This window comes from Bombus affinis, chromosome 10 (genome assembly GCF_024516045.1).
Source record: "Bombus affinis isolate iyBomAffi1 chromosome 10, iyBomAffi1.2, whole genome shotgun sequence".
NCBI lineage: Eukaryota > Metazoa > Arthropoda > Insecta > Hymenoptera > Apidae > Bombus > Bombus affinis.
In genome coordinates this window covers 8603791-8623874 of record NC_066353.1, presented here as the reverse complement: position 1 = coordinate 8623874, position 20084 = coordinate 8603791, and the positions used below count along the sequence as shown (strand labels likewise).

General features: G+C 42.3%; 2 protein-coding genes across 4 annotated transcripts in view; both read right to left on the bottom strand.

Annotated features, from left to right (window-relative positions):
• LOC126921410 (protein vestigial) overlaps positions 1–11496 on the bottom strand; it is a 78389-nt gene extending 66893 nt beyond the window's left edge. The window contains exon 1 of one of the 2 annotated variants that reach the window (XM_050732975.1): positions 9759–11496. In XM_050732975.1, the coding sequence (XP_050588932.1) occupies positions 9759–9962 (204 nt within the window). In that variant the 5' untranslated portion in view covers positions 9963–11496. The remainder of the gene's footprint in view (positions 1–9758) is intronic. The other variant, XM_050732974.1, reaches the window with a different exon arrangement.
• Positions 11497–15774: 4278 nt separating this feature from the next.
• LOC126921337 (HIV Tat-specific factor 1 homolog) overlaps positions 15775–20084 on the bottom strand; it is a 58350-nt gene continuing 54040 nt past the window's right edge. For both annotated transcript variants that reach the window (XM_050732837.1, XM_050732836.1), the window contains exons 6-7: positions 17338–17474; positions 15775–16298 (exon numbers count right to left, since the gene is read on the bottom strand). In XM_050732837.1, coding sequence (XP_050588794.1) covers positions 15980–16298; positions 17338–17474 — 456 coding nt within the window. In that variant the 3' untranslated portion in view covers positions 15775–15979. The remainder of the gene's footprint in view (positions 16299–17337; positions 17475–20084) is intronic.

The window sequence follows — 20084 nt, the reverse complement described above, 5'->3', positions numbered from 1 at the left end:
GCCACCTCGGCGCGACGATCGTAAAACTTGGTCAGGTAAAGGCGCGGTTCGTTTGAGAACCCGCTGCTATAGAAGGACGGACGGGAGCTGCTTATAGTTTAGGTATTATAGTCCGGACCAGTGCTCCTCGAGGCTTCGAAGTCTATCGCGAGGGCTGCACGTACCGTACGCGTTCCCTTCGGGGTGGTCCTCGCGACGACATCGGTTCATTAATCGGCCAGATACCCGAGAAAAATGCGCTTTTACGGCCCCACTCTCTACGCTTGGCTCCCGATCAACCAGCCGCGGAGCACACGCTCTCTCTGACGCGAACAACCAGCGTAGCCGACTACGTTGGTAGTTCGCCCCGTGTTCTTTGCCTGGCGAACGATTCCCGCTTCCAACAGTTTGCGATTACGCTCGCACGATCCAGCGTTTAAAGTTTAAACGATCTCTGCTTTCGTGTGTGTACGTAGACAGGATAAGTGAAAATCACGCGGCATCACCGACGACTATTTGCTTCTCTCGATCGAGGGACGCGATGGAGATCAGATTTGATTTCTACTTTTATATTTTCTTCGTTATCCGATGTTATCACAGCCTAATGACCGTCCACTGGTTAATCGATAAAGTTGAACGCGTTAAAATCAACGGAACAGAATAGGAATGTTATTTTTATCACCGAATTCTCGGAAATTTGAGTCATCAGAAACGAGCAGATCTCCCAGAGCGATACATTTTTACGGTTCTTCTGTTCGATAAATTCTAATCAGCTGGCTACCATCTTGCGACGAGCCTGCACCAGCAGTTCTGTCAGCAATTAACTGTCATCCGTTAATTATTAGAGGAACGATTGATCGTACGTTTGTGCATACCTGAAACAGTTTAGGCTTGTCCAATTATATCGAAAATAATATCGCCGTTTCGACGTTTTAGCGGAACGATTCCTCGTTAATTTCTCGTGTTGCGGGGAGAAATTTTTTTAAAAATAGATCTCGTTGGTTTCCTCTTTCGTCTTTGAGAGATTAATGAACGCGTGCCGGAGGCGGAAGTAATGGTACGATGGTTTTTCAGCAGCCGAAACTTATGACTCCTTATGTGTTCTTAGGATGACTGAGATTAATGTGCAATCTTCATGAACGCCTACAACTATGTAAATTATACATTTCTTTATTTTTAGATGTTATTTTCTTCTGTTATTTAAGAGACTATGACGAAAGACGATAAACAGCGAGACTTAATCCCGATCTGGATAAACGCGTCTAAAGAAATTTTTCGATTAAATTTTCTTAACATCTTTGAATTTCATGGAACACGCGATTCTTTCATTTTAACCGAAATGTTTCGTTATACGAACAGATTTCGTATGAAAATTAGTTAGTGGTGCATTGTATATAAAATCTGATCAGCAGAGATCACGTTAATTATCTACGACACATTTCGTTTCACCTTTTCGCATCATCATCCTCTGCTCGTATATCTCAAACTTACTGCAAGCTCGTAAAAACCGGCAGACTGCTTATATGGTCGTTTTATTGTCAATTATATCGTTGCAATTACAGCTCTGATCGTCAGCGACAAACGAAGAAAACGCAAAACCCGAAGCTCCGTGAATTTTCAAAGTATACCGCGAGAAAACAGAACACGAGCTCGTAGAAAAGTCAGCAGAAGAGCGATACGCGTTCGCGATCGAAGAAACTGAGAGCTGGTAACGAGAGTGCTAATGAAGGATAGGGAAGTTCTTGCCTGGTTCCGAGCGAAGCAGTCTGCACCTGTCTCCTCCCTTTGTACACAAGGTCTCGCGTCGCGATCAGACCGGACCCGAAGCGAACCTCCTCTTCTCGATTTCTTGTTGACTAATTTCTTGCAGACCCTTCCACACGCTGGAATTTATACGCGAAACGCCCACGTGAAACGCCAATAAACACACGAAACGTCCGAACCATGTCCCTTTGGTCAACCGATCCAACGTAGAAGTGTTCCCGTTTATGACTTTATTGCGCCGACGGTCCCACCAAATTTTTATATGAACTCGTGTCCTCGTTAAGAACGTTAGTTGAGAATTAAATTATCGAGCCTGACAGGTTTTATTAGGCTTCGTTCAACCTTGCGAGCGTACGGCGGTCGTGAAATTTATGCCGCTTAAGGCGAAACTTTGTTGCCACGATACTTGCGTGCTGATACTTGACGGGGGGTAACGTTGATGGTTTTGCGTTAGGGAAATAGGTTTCTCGCCAGTAACTATTAAAACTAGAAAATTCGTACACGAGTCCTCTGTAAAAGCCAACACGATATACGCTTCTTCGTGAACGTTGTAGCGTAGGAGCGTATGTAGCGAAAGAGATTCTTCGTGCCCCATTAATTTCTGGGGGTCGTGAACAGGAATCTGAACGGTTAAAAGGGCACCTATTCTTTCGTACTCTGACTTGCCTGTAAACTTACGCGAACACTCGCAACTTCCAGTAACTAAATATCGTTTCTTCCTTTCGAAATATAGCGAAATGATAATAACAATAATAATTAAACGCGTTAAATGGATCGGTAGATTCTTTCAATAAAACGACAATCGAGCTATTAATAGGCTCGAGCCATACGTTCGAAGCTGGAACACGTGGAAAGTAGCAGCAGGACGTTAAATCAAGCCCTCTTCGAGTCTCCTTTGTTCAGACACGCTTCACGCGCCCAGCGTGGACGCGAAGAATTAACGATCCGTCTGGGCGAATATTGCGGTCGGATCGGTTGTTTTACATGCGAATCCCGGTGTTTGGCGTCGCGAGCGAGCCACGGGTGTCCCGCTGCTATCGGCATTTAGCGTTCTCGTCGCTGGCGATCGCAAGATAACGAACAGCGAAGCGTTAAACGGCCAACCACCTGACCAAAGAGGCCCCCGTCGCGGTGGTATCACGCGATAAAAATGATTAAGATCGAATAACGCGGAGGTCCAGCAATGCGACGATGATCTATCGACGGGCTTCTGTCCGTCGTGTTTCTTCCGCGAATCCGCTTAAAACCGCGGGCCGGCTGCACGTGGAAAATAACGCGACTGTAAATGAATTTTAATCGCGTGTCGCTACTGATTTTCGCGAAACTCCTCGGTGAAGTCACGCGGTGGATTAATAACGTCGATTAACAGCGATGTCGCGATAATCTTATCGCGAATGGGTAATTAAAGGCAAATGAATAGCAACTCGGTGTTGAATTGTCGGGACGGATTTTTTGTTTTAACGGTAAACGTAATATATAGTGTAATATTGTCTGAACAGAGGCATGATACATTCGAATATGAAAATGATATAGCCTGTTCGTGATATCTTTAACGAGATATGTAGTTTCGTATGTCATTTTATGTCCGAACAAAGAAGAAAAATTGCAACCCAGTTATTCCTTTAGCTTCCAGAGTTACTTCCGGGCGTATTTTATGCTATTGACGTTATTTAACGAGATACGTGAATGTAAAAAAGATATAAATGCTAGATGTTTCTTTTTTTTTTTGGTTATTAGGGCTAAGAATAAAGCACAATGCAGTTTTATTTAATTTGATACGCAAAGTGCATAAATAACGAACAGGGATTAACGTAAAGCAGTAAGATTGATGGTGTTTATTTTTTCAACACTTTTTAATGATTTTGATAGGAATTTTATTACGAAGGGTTATATAGAAATGAATCTTAAAAATAGTCGAACGAAAACGGCGATAATAAAAGGAAGGTTTAAAACGTTTACTGCTTACAAAGGTTACTATCTAAACGTCCAATTTTATTGAATTTTTATTACCAACTCTATGGTCGTGTTGCATGATTTTTCGTAGTTAGTAGTTACGTCAAGCTCGTAAAAATTGCCTGCCGCTTTAGTCGATTCCGAGATCTCGCAGCGTCGCACTAAATTTACGAACGACACGTAATCGCGCATCTTCCGATTGCTTATTAAAAGGAAAATTTCTTTCAGTTGTAGACGCTAATGCGCGTAATCTGCTGTTCACTGCATATTTGACACGTGTACCATAATTTACGATGAAAAATTTTATACCGATCGGAAATATTATTAAAATTCTTCTTCCATCCACGATACTTAAACGTTAAAAAAGAACAAAAACGAATAACATTCTCGTTTTAAAGTCGCTCGTATACGTTGCAGACTTGGAGCGTAAAGAGCTCGATTTCTCAACAAGATGCTCGTCGTGATCTGTCATTTAGAATATCGCGAATCCTTCCTTCGGCCACGCGATAACGACAAAGTTGCTTAAACAAAGCGGAAAATCGGTAGAAGCTAGTCGGACGATATTCGATCGGAGATTTGAAGGGTGAGCTTGGTCCCATGTGCGCAGGGGCAATAAAGCACGTACGTAGAGCTTCGTGGCGGCGTGAGAAAACGGCTTGGGCATTTTTAACGCGCTGGTGTAACCGTCGGGGCGTATAGAGTCCGTACATATACACGAGGGAAGGTGGCCGCGGCAGGAAGGAAGAAGAAAAACGAGGAAGGAGCAGCGGGACAAGACGGAGAAACAGACAGAGAGCGAGAAAAAGAGTAAAAGAGGGAGAAAGAGGGAGAAACGCGCGCGTATATTAGCCACAGCACGGCGAAAAACGCGAGGCTATTAATTCAGAGCCGGTGGACACCGGTCAGCGCCGGCAAAGGAACAAAATGAGCGCCCTTGGGTCAGGCCCTAAATAAAAGGAAAGAAGAAACGTTTAAATAAAAGTAAACTCGTGTCGCCGTGGCCCGTCCGCCGCGTGCTCAACTTCCCTCAAGCGAAAACGAGGGACTTTCGGGAAGAAAAGTTGCCTCAAAGATCGCACCAGCCCTGCACGGACCACGCTCCCTCGCGAGAAACCTGTCCGAGCATCGAGATCGACCTTGCGCCGCGCGCGATTCCGAGCTTTAACGCTCTTCCCCTCCGTTATCTCACGATCGTCGAGAACGCGGCCAAACCAACGCGAAGACGTGTTTTTTTCCAGCCTCTTGGACTAACGGTGCTCCTGCCAGCAACTTTGGCTCGATAAAAGAACGTTGGGCGCCTTCTTATCTATTACTCCGTTCGATAAACGAGAGATCGATCTTTAAAGATAGCTTACACCCGGAATTGAAACGACTACCACGCGTTACTAAACTTTTCCACAGTCATCGCCTCGACTGAATCCACCAACAAAAAGATAAAAGAGAGTCACTGTATACGTTACAAATATTCTTTTAAATTTACCTTGCAATTTATCGTTTACCTCGCGATAAATGAATTTCTGGAAACGAGTTATCCGTTTCTCGTTCAACAGAACGTTGATCGCGAAACTTACACAAAGCCGAATCTAACCTATCGTTGCGTCGATATTCTCGTTTCTCTTTCGTTCACCGTAACGTACCAGAATCTGGTCCAGACCAGACGCATCGTTGACGCGTAACAGTCGCGTTAAAAATGCTGGTCCACGGAGGGTGTTTTCTCACGCGGGCGCGCTCTTGCCGCACCGAAAGTGATTTGTGCTCTCGGTCGTCGGGACGCGATACGTTCTTCTTTCTGGAGGACATCCAACTACTGTCGGGTTGCGGCGCGGCGTTCAGAAATTTCTCTTCACTAGTCCTCACCGTATCAGCGATCTACGTCGTTTAGATGCAGTTAGATCTCCGGCCCTCTCATTAGCATATTCTCGGCTCGTATAATTTACCGCATGATAAACAGTTTAAGTAGGTAAGCAGCCGTGATAGCTCATCGTCGTCTCGACATTCCTCTCAATGTCGGCAAAGTAATGCCGGTCATTACTTATTATTTATAGCCGCGACGCGATATCGGTTTCGAGCGGTGCCGAGCGCCGCTCGATAAGATAACATTGCGCGTTATCTCGCGCCATCGTATTTATTATTTTACTCTCTTCCTGCTATAAAATATCCTGGCAAATCGTTGAATTTACGTGAAAGCGAACATCCATGTAATTACGAAAAAGTTGTTGTCGATACTAAGCTGTTCGTTGATTCCATCACTCCGGACGCAAATCGAATTGAGGACAGAATTTTTGTTTATTCTTTATCGATTATTAATCAACGTCCATTATTTTCACTTATTTATTTACCAATTATCGATAAATACCTATTCGTATAAAATTACAAAGTACTTTGTAGCGACTCTTTATCGAGGAGCGCAATATCGATCACAGTTTTACTATAGAAATCGAGATATGGAAGGAAGTTTTCTACATTCCTAACTTCACCTTGGATAATACCGATTTACGGTTAGATATGAGAGATTCGTTAAAGGGATTTTTATTGTCACGGTCGGGCAGCGAGCAGATATCCGCGAACAAATTACGAACGTATCCAATGGAACGGCAATCGCGTCTCAGTGAGACGTTACGCGCGGCGTATTTGGGCAAACAATGAGTGGAATGATTCGGAAGATACATTGCCGGAGGATTCGAGGGAAATTCCTCGATCCAGGCATTACTACGATCTTTTTTTCTCCCGTGTCGAACCCGGTGGAGGGGCGAGTGTTACTCGATGGAAGCTATTTCAGAGAATTCGCTGACGAAACAGTTGCTCTTTCATCCTTCCCCTCCCTCTCCTCTCTAATCAATTAAAAATTCTACTTGGAAAATATTGGGAAAAAGAAGCAGAGAGATTTGAATCTGAAAAGTCGAATCTCGTAGTTTCTTGAAAAGCAAATTTCTCACTCGAAGTTTCTAGAACAGTGGCAATTTATTGCCTTTCAGAAGAATCTACATCTTCGAATTAAAATTATGCCACTTGTTATCTTCAATTTAAAAGAAAGTATTACGGAATAATTAACGGTCAAATCTCGAGATTTTTCAGCATTTCTATGAAATACGAGACTAGGAAAAAGAGGAAGAAGGTGATAAAGGAGTAAACGAGAATATGAACAGAGTATGTGGGAAGCGAAGAAGACGAAAAAGAAGCGACGAGGAAGAGTCGAGATAGATAGAACGAATAGAATAACGAGAAAAACAGTATTCGACGTGGCATGGTGTACGGATGAGTTCATGGGAGGGCAAGAAGCACGGCTGACCTCCGAGCAGACATATTAAAATGATGCAGCGAAAGATCCCTGGAATGAAACTCGCAGAAACTCTCGTTCCGTCCCTTGTCTGCAAAACTATTTCAGGACGCGCGGCTAAAAGCGGGAATTCGCCGACTTTGTGTAAAGTAAAACACCTCAGAAGCTGCTTGGATTGTTTACAAACATGTTATTGTATAATGGGATCGCTTTTGCAGAACCTCTAGCCGACGAGAGAGCAAACCCGACAGTCTTCTAACTCAAGACAATTCTAAATTCCATTTTGCTTCGAAATGCTCGCCTCGAAACTTTCGGACGATGAGAAATTTTGTAACCTAACTATCTGTCCATTGCCACGGAATAATAATAATAAATAGAGGATAATTAAATTTGATTCGCATCGATTTCGCACGTGCTTGTATACAAATCTTCAAATGAAATTATCGGTGACAAAAAAGCGTTAAACGTACGTCGGATATTTTTCTGGTTAAATGGACGAAAGATTATTTACAACGAATTTAATAATACGAAGTATTTTAATTTTAAATGTATTTTAATTTTGCTATACAACGTTTGCAATGCTATTTCACAAACAATAATAATGGCAGACGACGGATCACTCGACGAAGGCCAAGCACGTCACAACGGTATTTCTATTAAAACACAATGTAGCGGTGAATGCGAAGTATGCAGAAAATAATTCAAAGTTCACGGAGATTCATAATCACGATTTAGAAACGCTTGCCGAAAGCACATGCTATGAATATCTTTATATCAATTTCAAATACAAAATAATTCTAATTAGATTTTCGGCCTGCGACGAATAATTTATCGTCGTTTCAATGCCTTTTCATTCGCTTCGAGTTTCAACCGTATATCTACGTTTCATTTCGCGTTTAAATAACTACTCTAATTTTTCCCATCGTACACGTTCGAGTAAAGTTTTCGCGAAGTACGCAGATCGGATATAATCAGAATGCTCTTTCACATTTCGATACATACACCGAAACTGAAATAAATAAACGACGATGTCACACTCGTCAAATTTGTCATAATGGAACGACTACGCAACTGTCGAACGATCCAGACTACGCTCTCGATATTTTCAGCGTTCACGACTCGCCGGACATACTTTTTTCAAAGAAAGTTTCGCATCACCCCGTGCGTTTACCTACCTGTCGATTCGAGACACTTGCGCCAACGGGACAAACTAGTTCCTCCAGTTTCGAAACGAACTCCGCTAATTCGAATCCAGTACCGGCACGGCGCGTGTACAGCGCTTAGGGCGGTTGAAATATCGTAACAAATGCTGGCGGGGTGTCATAATCCGTAACGGGGACCTGTCCAACAAGATTTCAACGCTCGCGATATCCACGATCACCCGCGATATTAACCGCAGAAGGAACTGCAGCGTTAGCGTGGAAATTATGACGATCGACTAACATGAAATTCGATATCTTCCGTGTAAAATACACGATCAATTAAACAAGACGGTTTACGCGTGATCTGTCTATACCGATATTTCACGCTTTATGCTCTCTATATATTTTTCACGACGAACGATCGACCATTGGTGTATTCGGATAAATTTTTGCAACGTCCGTTAAGATTTTTGTTTAAAACACGCGCGATCGTTAGGGGAAAAAGGAGACTTGGAGCTTAGCTATCGTTTATACAGGTCATCGCGAGCTTGTCATTACGTAATTTATATAAACATCGAATATTATTTTCAACGATGACGTCATATTGTTACGCGATCATTCGCTATCTTAAGAATTTGATATAGAGTTTGATACGCAGATTGCAACATTTAGTTGGAATAAATAAATCTTTTCGTTAGCAAATCGGCCAGTCATTAATATCGTGTTACGATCCAACGTGTTGGTTGATGTTGCCAGCATTGAAAATCGAAAACTCGCGTCTTTCGACTACAAGAGCGCGATACACGCGTCGTCTAAAGACAACGACAACACCGTAGAGGGAACAAAATTCGACGAAGCTCGGCCGCAAAAAGACTACATCGTCGATAAAATAAAAATCACGCGGATGGAAGAGAAGACCCGTAAGAATATTACGCAATCCGTATCTCTGCAAGTTACGCTATTACGGTGGGAACGAATTGGAAATCGGACGTCGGACGACGAGTCAGTCGGCCGGCACTTGGTGGCTGTCGTGGTCCTTTTTAGAGGCGGGACGCGTTCAAACGCGCGACCAGCTTGTAATCTCGAGACGAGACAAGCCGCGCGATACACGTCCCGCATGACAGCACGTACTCTTATGAATAATGTGTTAGGAACGGGATACCGACGAGCCGTTGACGTCTAAATTTTCGACGACCCTGACGACGTGTAACGAGCCACGAAACGTCACTCGTCAAACAGAAACAGCAATCGTTTCTTCGTTTCTTTTCAAACACGACCCACGGTCGTATTTTTCTTCTTGTTTCGCTTTTTGTTTCGTCGTTTGAACGGTCGATACGTGGAATACGCTGATATTACTCGGAAAGTGGTTTCTTTGTTTCGCGTACGATGAAAAGGCTGCTTCGTTGCGCAAAAAAAGTTATCCAAACGAGCGAGTACTCGTTTTCCAACGCTTTAAATAAAATTTAGCGAAACGAAAGCGTAAACGAGCATTGTTCCGCCGTTTGGCGATTGCTCGCCGATCCGAAAACCGAGCAGCAACACGGATCGACCGTTGCTCTTCCTATTCGTTAACTTACTCTTATCAACGACCGGACGAAAAGAAAAAGAAAAAGAAGAAAGGCTGATAAAATAAATTCACTCACCCTGTCGTACTGGTGCGTCGCTGTAGCCGCGGAAAACGATTGGAAAGACGCCGACCTTGTAGGACTGTCGTGGGCCGCATGCGGATTCGCATGGGGATGGGTGTGCGGGGCCGTATGAGGGTGAGTCGGGTGCGGCGGCGGCGGCGGCGGTGGCCTCTGGTAGAGGTAAGGATAATATTGATACATCACCTCGGAACAGCTCATCACCCCGCCCGGGCCCGGCACCCCAGAGCCGGCCTGCCGACGTGCGTACCCGAACGTCGCACCACCCGTTCGTACACTATCTTTTGTTTCCACTTCGTCCACTCTCCTCCACTCCTGCTCTCTTCTTCGACTCGTTATACCCTGGTCGTCCGATTGCCAGACGATCGTTCGACTCGTTCGATCAATTATTACGGAATTGAATAGCAACCGTTCGAAAGTGTCAGGCGGATGCACGCATCTTCACGTTACGCGTTTCGTCAACGAACCACGAGTTTTGTTACCGAAATTTCTGCCTACGTTGTGCTTCGACGTGGACGATAGAGAAACCAAGGGTTCGTCTATCGTGACAGCGGTTTTCGCATCGACTCTGGCATGCTCGCAGAAGCGTCGAAAGTTAAACGACGAGATTGTTTTAGTGAATGGAAAGCATGTATCGCTCGGTATAGAAGAAAAATACAGCGATGTGGCGTTGACTTTCTTTTTTACGAGACAAGTGATCTTGATGGTTGTCAACACGGTATTTTCGACACACTAGCGGTCACATTGATCGTTTAGAAAACAACGATCCGACTATTTTTCACTGCGAGTCACGTTTAGCACTGAACGTATTTCGATGTTCTGTAATAACAATGGTGGAAGTGGTGGTGGTGGTGGTGTCGGTGATGGTAGTAATAGTAGTAGATGTATGTGTGTGCGTGCGTGTGTGTGTAACGACACGGAGCGCGGCTGAATTGGAAGGTAAAAATGTTTGTTTCGTAGCGAGTCCTTCGAATCCACGTGTCGTTCCCTCGAACGAGAAATCAACGATACGCTTCGACTTTTGTTATTATCGTATCGCTTCCTCCAACGATCGAATATTTACGACGTAAACGTTTTCTTCGTCGTCCAAATCTTCTCAACGATCGAACCAATCTTTATCCAAATACCTTTGAAATTCTTCTCTTTTCAACGGTAATCGCTCGATAACGATCCAAGGATTAAATCACGTAACAGCAACTACAAATTTCAATGAGATCCGTTCGAAAATACTCCAAACACCTGTTCTCGGTCGAAACTATCTCGAAATTTATGTTCCATCCAATCGTAATCCCGTGGCGTAACGTCAAACTGTCGTTCGTCGGCACTCGAATCACCGTAAACGTTGAAACGCGCGCATCAAGTGGAAGGTAGCTTGGATGCGTGGACAGAGGAAAAGATTTCGATTATCTCGGCACGAAACACCTGGCTGCAAGGAGCTACCCTCGCGACGAAGAGAGACGTAACCGGACCGTATCGTAGCTGGTGATGTGTCTCTGATGGGCGAACACAGACTGAACCCCCCGGCGTCGTGTCACCCTCACCGTAGACCGGTCGGCCGTCTTTTTCCAACTGGTCGCGCCGCGGCGCTCCGTCTTTTTCGCTTGCCGCGTGTTCTCTCCTTCCTGGCGAGGGTCAGGACCTGGCCTCCCTCTTTCGTTCACCCCGACAGAGGGGCTAACGGCAAAGGAAACGCCTCCTGGTAGTTCCACGGCCGGCCAATCACCATGCGGGAACGCCACGTCCAATGAGGCAACGGTTGCCACTCCTACGCCTGGTCGTCTCTGTATTGATCCCACAATGAACCCGACTGCTGTCGCGGTATTAAGAAGTTCCTACTCGGGTTAAACCATCCCCCTCCTCCTCCACCGCCACCTCCAACGCCTCTTTCTCTTCCTTCGGCTCGTCGCAGACCTCGCTCTCCCTCTCCTCTTGGCTCTGCCTCGACCAGAGCTACTACCTACATACCGTGTCTCTTTCCATCTCACCTTTACCTTCTTCTTTTCGTCTCGCTTCACCCCTTGTCCGTGCCTGTCTTTCTCTGTCTGTCGTCGGTTGCCCGCCTGCTCTGTCTGCCCGTTTGTCTGCCTCTGTTGCGTCCGTAGGTAGCTCGGTTCGCCACCCTTTCGCCGCTTCCAACCCCAAGCCCGCACGGGCTCAGCCAGACCGTGCGCATAATGAGTCTTAATTAACAGTTTCGCGGTGTTTTGGGAAGCTTAATTTGCCGAGCCGAGCCTCCAAGAAGAGACGAACTACCGACCTCCTCCGCTTCAGAATTTTCTCGCGCCCAGTTGCTCCGAGCAAATCCGCAAGCTGATGGAAAACCACGCTTCGACTTTTTCTGCCGACTAAGGAGATCGATGATCGGATCGAGACGAGTCGATAGGTGCGACGGATGTTTCGAAGGAGATTGGATGCAGGTGTGCTGGGTTTCGCGAATTTCAGCGGCGATGGGAGTCGAGGTTTCTGGAATAGAAAGAGGATTGGTTAGATTCGCCTTTGTCGATTATAGGAAAACGTGATTCGTTCGAGTCGTGGCGACGGTGATAAGTTGTGTCGCGAAGGATCGAAACGACTAATAATTTAATCGTAGTGAGATGCAACAATGACGACGCGCTAACAAGATCGTTAATCTCTGAAAAAGCTGGACGAAAGAGAATTTCAACGCGAATATATATCTAACGAGTTCAAAACTGGTACAGCGAATCGCTCGAGTTCGAGTGTAATACCTAAAAAGGAAATATTTCAGAAATTTTCGTGCCAACTCCACTTAACTCTTCTCCACTTGTTAACGCGTTAACGCAACGTCGAGTTGCACTTCCTCGTCAACGCAATATGCACTCCAAAGTCTCGTACAGTACCAAGTGCACCATACGTCCCGTATATAACACGCGATCCCGCAGTATCATAAATCCGATTAACGACAATGTTCCGTCGATCATCGGTGGAAGGCGACACGAGCAAACAGTGTCAGTGTATCGACACTTGACCGTGGTGAATCGCCTCGTATCCGCCGTCTAATGTGCCGTGTAACGCGGCAGGTCCGTGCAGAACACCCCATAGCTTGTTCCAAATCCAATAACGCACGACAAGTGTGACACGACGTGCGTCCTTTTTTTCTATTTTCTCTCCTACTGTCTCTCTTTCCCTCTCTCTTTTCCTTTCTATATTCCTATGCCGGTTGGACGATCAAACGTTTCCTCGCGGGGTAGTCATCCTGCACGTGGCCACTCGAACAATGCATCAGCCGCACCCCGCTGCTAATAGACGGGCATTAAATTCGTCGGTGATATTGCCGCATGGGGGTTTTGCCTTCCCTTTCGAGTCGCTCTCAATAGGACGAGACGTCTGAAATATGCTTGCTCTTGTCGTCCAGAGGGATGCACGCACCCGGGCCGACGAGATAGACAATGTTATGTGCGAGAGAAAGGTGTAGGAAGAACGATGATCTTAGGGAAGCGTAGGGGTGTACCTATGTTTTTTAAGGTTGGATGTTGATGTTGGATGTTGGATGAGAGGGGAAAGAGAACGTGGAAGTTTGGGGTAATTGTCGGTGAGCGATGGACGTTGTAATAATCGGGGTGGTTATCGAGCGAGGTATTGTTTAAAATTGGGTAGGATAAGTGGCTTTTTGGTAGACACCTTTGGTAGCCACAGTATATCGGAGCAGCGGAGAATGTGTTAAATGTACAAGGGTGAATATATATATTTTTATAATAAACGAATATGTTCGTATCGTGTCGTATATGCGTTATGTCTTTTACAAGTGTATTTTTGGAGATGTATTTTACCTTTGGTTTAGTAAGATTATTATTTACCATATTTACATCGGTGGTGGACGGTGAGACGTGTTGTTGGTTAAATTAATAACGAGACGAGTCAATTTAATTAACTGTATTTACAGATATTTTAAAATGTAGAATAGAAAGTTAATCGCAAGCGTTGCTCGTTTGATGATATTCGTTACAAGATTGCGCGATACTGCGATATTGATACTAATTGTTATGTAGATTCGCTAGACTCTTTCGTTATACCTATTCGCTAGATTGACTGACTTCTGGAGAACATGGTCGTCTATTTATACTGGTCCAGGGGAGGTGTCGGAAGGTTTGAACTTGTCGCCGGTTGTAGGTTGCACGTAGCAGCGATATTGCTTTGTCCAGAGTTCGTTTATTACATTATGTTCGTCGCACAGTGTTAATCCTCTGTGGCATCTTCGTATCGAAACGTCCTAAGACGCATATGCCGCTACACGTTGTATTAATGATTCGAGGATATAAAATTGTTTGTTGCACGTCTGAGAATAAATCGTGCAATAGCTTGAAATTTGTATTTAACAGCGAAGACAGCGAATGATCAGAGTCCGGTTAAAAACATGAAAAATTCCGTGAATCCGAGAAACTAAAGATCTGTTCCATTAGCGCTTCGATTATTTTAACCTGGACTGAAATAATGCAATTAAATGGAGACGGACCGGAGATCATGCTCTATGCTGTGAAGTATAATTTGCTAATGAAAAAGACACAAGTAGTTTTTGTTAACGAGCATCCAGTGTAACGATGCAACAACCAGGTTAAATTGTTACGGATTCAACGCACGAACGCGGCATAACTGTGCCGTAGGGATTACACTTGAAATGCACTTATGTAGCCATTGTGTTAAATATGGATCTTTGAAGTGGTTGTTGCATACCTGTTGTGCAATCTTCTTCGATGTGGAAATCTGTAGCATTTCTGTCGCTTGAAGCGCAAATGTCGCCTTCTATTAGCTGACACTGATACAGTACTTGAGAAATAATTTCACAATAACCACGGTATTAATTCGCGAATAAATTATTTCTTTCAGGTAACAAAAAATTTCCTCGAGATAGAAAAAAAAGAACGCCACGTATCCAGGAACTGTAAGAACCGTAAGAGAAACATCGATAAACGATTTGTCCATTTTTCTATTTCGAATCTTCATTTTCATTAAAAAACCGATACAGAATCCTTTGATTTTCTAAATCAAAATTAAAATAAATAAATAAGCAAAATAGAAATCTTCTTCCTCCGATCATCCTTACGTAGTCTCGCGGCATTCCTTCTATTTTTCTAACCCAAACCCAATTTCCTTCGAACACTCGATGACATCAAAATAATAAAATTAATCGATCAATACGTAACGTTAAAACATTAAAATTCCATTCATTCAAAAATCGAGCAAATCGAATCAGGTAAAATTATACAAACACGAAAGCAATCATCCGGTCGTGATAATCTAGCGATGTAATTCTGGATGAAACAATAGATCATTCCTAGATTAAGTTTGTCGGAAAAGCCGAGACGAAGCGGTAGAAGCAGATCCGCGTGGTGTTCAGGGCGGACAAGAGCAAAAGCATGTAAACGAGAGTAAGAAGGAAGCAAGAAATAAGTGGAAGAGAGAGGGTAGATCTCCTGGAATCCCCTAATTTGCTATTTCGGCATTCCGACCGATCCGTGTGCTCAGCTGGTTCGTGGGACCTCGGCCGTGAGAGGCTGTTGCTGATCTATCAAAAAACGCGATTCCGTCGGCTCTTCTTCTGTCGCTGAACCGCGAAGCGGCGGCGGTACCCAGCTCCGTGTTCGTTGATGGGAACCAACCGGTTCGAATCTATCACGAAAACCTTTCAAAAGGATGGAATTTCTCGTTGATATCGCAACCGATCGCCATACGGTTCGGTTTAAACGCACTTACGATCGATCCCTGTTTTGACAAACGGAACATCTGAATACCGTAAAATACGCGTAATATGGAAAAATACATAAAATACGCAAAGTACTTGTTATAGTATCTAGCGGGTGAAATAAGTTTCCGATTAGATCCTACTTCTGTAATTATAGATAGGTATTTATAAAAATATCATTTTACACCAACATCCATGGTCGAACGATTCGTTAAGAAAACCTGTACAGTTTAAATTCTTCGAGTTATGTCAACCTGTTGAAAAATCAGAAGGAAAATTAATAATTACAAAGGTGCGGAATTAATGAATCATAAATTACAGGGAAAATTACTGTTTATTTCATCTGATTTGAATAACCGGAACATGACTGTGGAGCTATATTATACAATAGTACTTGGATATTCAACAATGAGGTACGAGTTATCTTCTAATACTCTTTGATCATGATCGCCAACCTTACTCTCAATTATTCTCGTTTGAAGAATTTATTAATTAGTCTGCCGTTGGAATTTTCCTTATTTTATGCATTATTTTTAAGCGATTCCCCTAAATGCTCTAAATCCCCCGAACTCGCAGATACTTCAGTTTTACTGGTAGTTTCCAATGTCTTTGAACGTTCCGTAACATTCGACTGTTGAGTCGTTCCCGTTTTGTCGCAATCCTTTATCGTCGTTTCAGACAATTCCGCTTTCTCTGGAACCGCGGACCTTTCCTCTCCTTTCTGCTCCTTTCTATTCTCATTGTCAGCGGCTTCCTGTCGTTTCTCTGCCTCGCCATCCTCCAAATACTTATCCCATTTGGCGATTCTAGCTTCCACTTCCGCGTCGGTTTCCGTAACCCTGAAAAGAAGATGGAAATCGATTTGACGAGCGCGCCGTCAACGTCTGCCGTACTCTGCCATGCTTTATCGTTCTGCGTGTCTTATTATTAGGCTATTGGGAAATTAGTAGGATAAGGAAGACAAAAGCGGTTATCGGTTAGCTGAAATTTCGATAATTAGGAATGAGAATGATACATTAGTAAAAAAAAAAAAGATAAAAATTGGCGATATGTCAGGTTAATGGGTTATCGTTAGATAAGCTTTGGAGGAAATAAAATTATCAACTGACTTGGACGATAAAACGGATAAATAATACTGAAAATATACTTTGTAGTGAAATTAGCTGCAATAAATGTACATAATGTTAAATAAATTATATAAAAATCGAAAGAAACGCCTTGTATGAAAGTCGGCAATGTCGAATCCTATATATGATAACAGGATATAAAAATAATATTGCAAATGTTTATGACGCGTTAGAGAAATAATAATAATAAAAATATATACATTTTGTAATTGCTGTAAAATTGGCCATTAAAAAAAGAAATAAATATATTTTTATACAAGTCTTCCTGTGTAGCTTACAACGTTATCGATCAAGCCACAGTAAGATCACAATATTATCCGTAATTGATATCAAAGACAAATGTAATCGCTCGTTTGAGATGTAATTATGAAACGCTAGGTAAACTATAGAATAAAATAAAATACAATTCGAATAAAATATGGTATCCTATAATACTTATTCGTGTTTATAGAAACTGTGCGACTAAAGCCACGATGAGGATGATAATTCTGAGCAGAAAGTTACTGTGCTTTTAATCCTTCTTAATTGTAATATAATAATATTTTTAAATAACTCCAAAATAAACTTTCATATTCCTTACAGAATTCGTGTCGATAAATCAGGCTCGAGGAGTAAAGAAGAAGCGGCTTCAGAAGCAGAACGTAAGCGGATTGGGAATCTCGATGGACGGTTAACTATCGACTAAGCCCGACTTAACTCTGGCAGGTCGGTAAAACCGACAGCAGAGAGCAGAAGCAACGGGTAAACTTACTTGTATTTCGTCTTGCCATCCCAGATTTCTGCCGATATTTTCCTCTGACTGAACCAACGACCGTTCAATAATTGAATACAAGCCTGTGCTTCTGCTGGTTCTCGAAATGTTACCTGGGCAACACCTTCTGGATGTCTCTGTAAAGAACAAAAAAGGTTCAGTTCAAACTTCTAAACTTTTCATTCTACAAAAATTGAATAAATATCACACTGAAATTAAATATCGAACGAAAAGTGTTCGAATACGTTCATAAGTCACTGTATGTAAGTAACAGAAGAAACCAACGATCGTTATATCGTTCTTTTCTTTTTCGAAATTTTATCTTTCATACGCTTCGTTCTAACGGAATTTTGTTACGTTTGTGGTCGTAGAATTTTGTTGGTTTACTTCAATTTTCTCGTTTCACTGTTGGAACTTAACTGAAATCGACAAAATGTACGCTATAATTAAACAATGGCCTAGTTAGTTAAACCAAGATATACGCTCATCGTCTTTCCATTCGCATCACACTCGCTTTTGTACCAAGATGAATCCCTGTCTTCCCCTTTTACGACTTGAGGTTGGCCTCGCGTCGCCCACAGTCCCTCACAATACTTTTCTCGTCTCGGACTTAAACCACAATTTATGAGCCTTCGGTTTGAACATTAATTTTACTGTCTGACCCCATGCGCGACATGAGATTCTTTGTTCTTTTCTTACGTTGTACCTCGTTAGATCAATCGGCACACTCTTCGTTTTATCCATTAGCCTTCGTTACAGATACACGATAAACATACGTACGTTCGGATTTGTAGCTGAAAAATTGCACGTGCATACGCTCGATAATTACTTTATATATTTTACAAAGTATAAATTTAGAATAAATCGTTCGATCGCGCAGAAGTCGCTAAAAAGAAAAGAAAAGATAAAAGAAGAAAAGACAAAAAAGGATGGTCTAAAAAGCTTTTTCCAGAAACACACGACCAGTCACACGTTTTCCACACCGGGATGAAAAAATGGGGGAAAAGAGCAAGAAAAAGGAAGCACGCAGCAAAGACGACCGCGTTGACAAAAAAAAAAAAAAAAAAAAGGGCCAACCGGAAATTACGCTGAAACGATATTGCCCGAATCGACGAGAAGTCGGTGAACGCCATAAAATGCATCGCCTGTTCATAAATTCGGTCTCAAGGATCGACTCGTTCTTTTTTCTCGTATCTTTCGTTTTTTCATCGAGCAACTTTTTACCGTGTTACGCGCGGTTCGAAAGCAGCCTGGAAAATACGGGGAGCGACGATCACGGGTAAATTGGTTGCCACGAAATTTCCTTTCACGCGCCGCTTTTGATCTCGAACACGCGTTTCTCGCACGCTCCGACGCGACGTTTGGTACGGTGTAACCGGTCCTATGGCAGACGATGGAATTCACTTTGACATTGAATGGATTCACGGTTGAGACGCGCCGACTGGGAGTGTCTCGTTGCGAATTTATGGGGTTAGGTCATCCCTTTTCGAAGGTTTATTTGCGTCGGCCACGGAGCAGCAACTTCTTTGTTATCCCCATCTTTCTGGTGCATCTTCTAAATACCTTGTCTTGACTCATTGTTCTCTATCTGTGCATCGCCGAGATCAATTTTTCCGGTTGTCCGTAACTGCTCCGTTCTCAATGTCGATGACTAGTCGATATTACTCGTTCGTTTAATTTAGAATCTCGTTATTTCGTAGAAGCTACGTACGTAATATTCTATACTTGATGAAATATTTATGAAATATAAATGTTGCGTATATGTTACTCTTAATAACCGTGATATTAGAGGGCCAGAATGGAAAGCTTATCGACGAGTCAGTGATGATCTACACGATACAGAATGCGGTACTAATTGACCTAGATTTCATATTGGACATTATATCTGTTGTATAATCTATGAATTTATAAAGCATCGTTATAACAAGACTATGCGTAACATTCGGGCTAATAAAAATTTTCTGAGAATTTCTGATTGGTATTATACAGAAATCTTAATACAACGTTCATTTTTCATTCTTTGCTCTATATATAATTTATAAGTGACAATATAACACTTGATATTTTATCTACTATGGTAAAATTTGGTTCAACAAATGATTAGATTTGGGCAAAAAATTCTGTTTTAAAATTCTGAGAATTTGTAATTGGTATTATACAGAAATCTTAATACAACGTTCATTTTTCATTCTTTCCTCTATTTATAATTTATGAGTGACAATATAACACTTGATATTTTATCTACTATGGTAAAATTTGGTTGAACAAATGATTAGATTTGAGCAAGAAATTCTGTTTTAAAATTCTGAGAATTTGTAATTGGTATTATACAGAAATCTTAATACAACGTTCATTTTTCATTCTTTCCTCTATTTATAATTTATGAGTGACAATATAACACTTGATATTTTATCTACTATGGTAAAATTTGGTTGAACAAATGATTAGATTTGGGAAAGAAATTCTGTTTTAAAATGTTCCTAATTACTTCATTGTATCTGCTTTAATTGTTAAGCGGTTAAGCTAATTATATGCCTGTTACATTACGTATTTTAAAGTAGATAATCAGCCTGCATTGTAGCTCGTTTAACAAGTACTTTGTTTAAAATAATTGTTCTAAATGTATAATACCTCGAAAGCTATTGTTACGGTAGGATTTATGATAAAAATGAATGATATGATAATAAGAAATTAAATCGAACGTGTATATTTTTGTTTTTTCGTTAATATTCTCTTTGACTCGGATT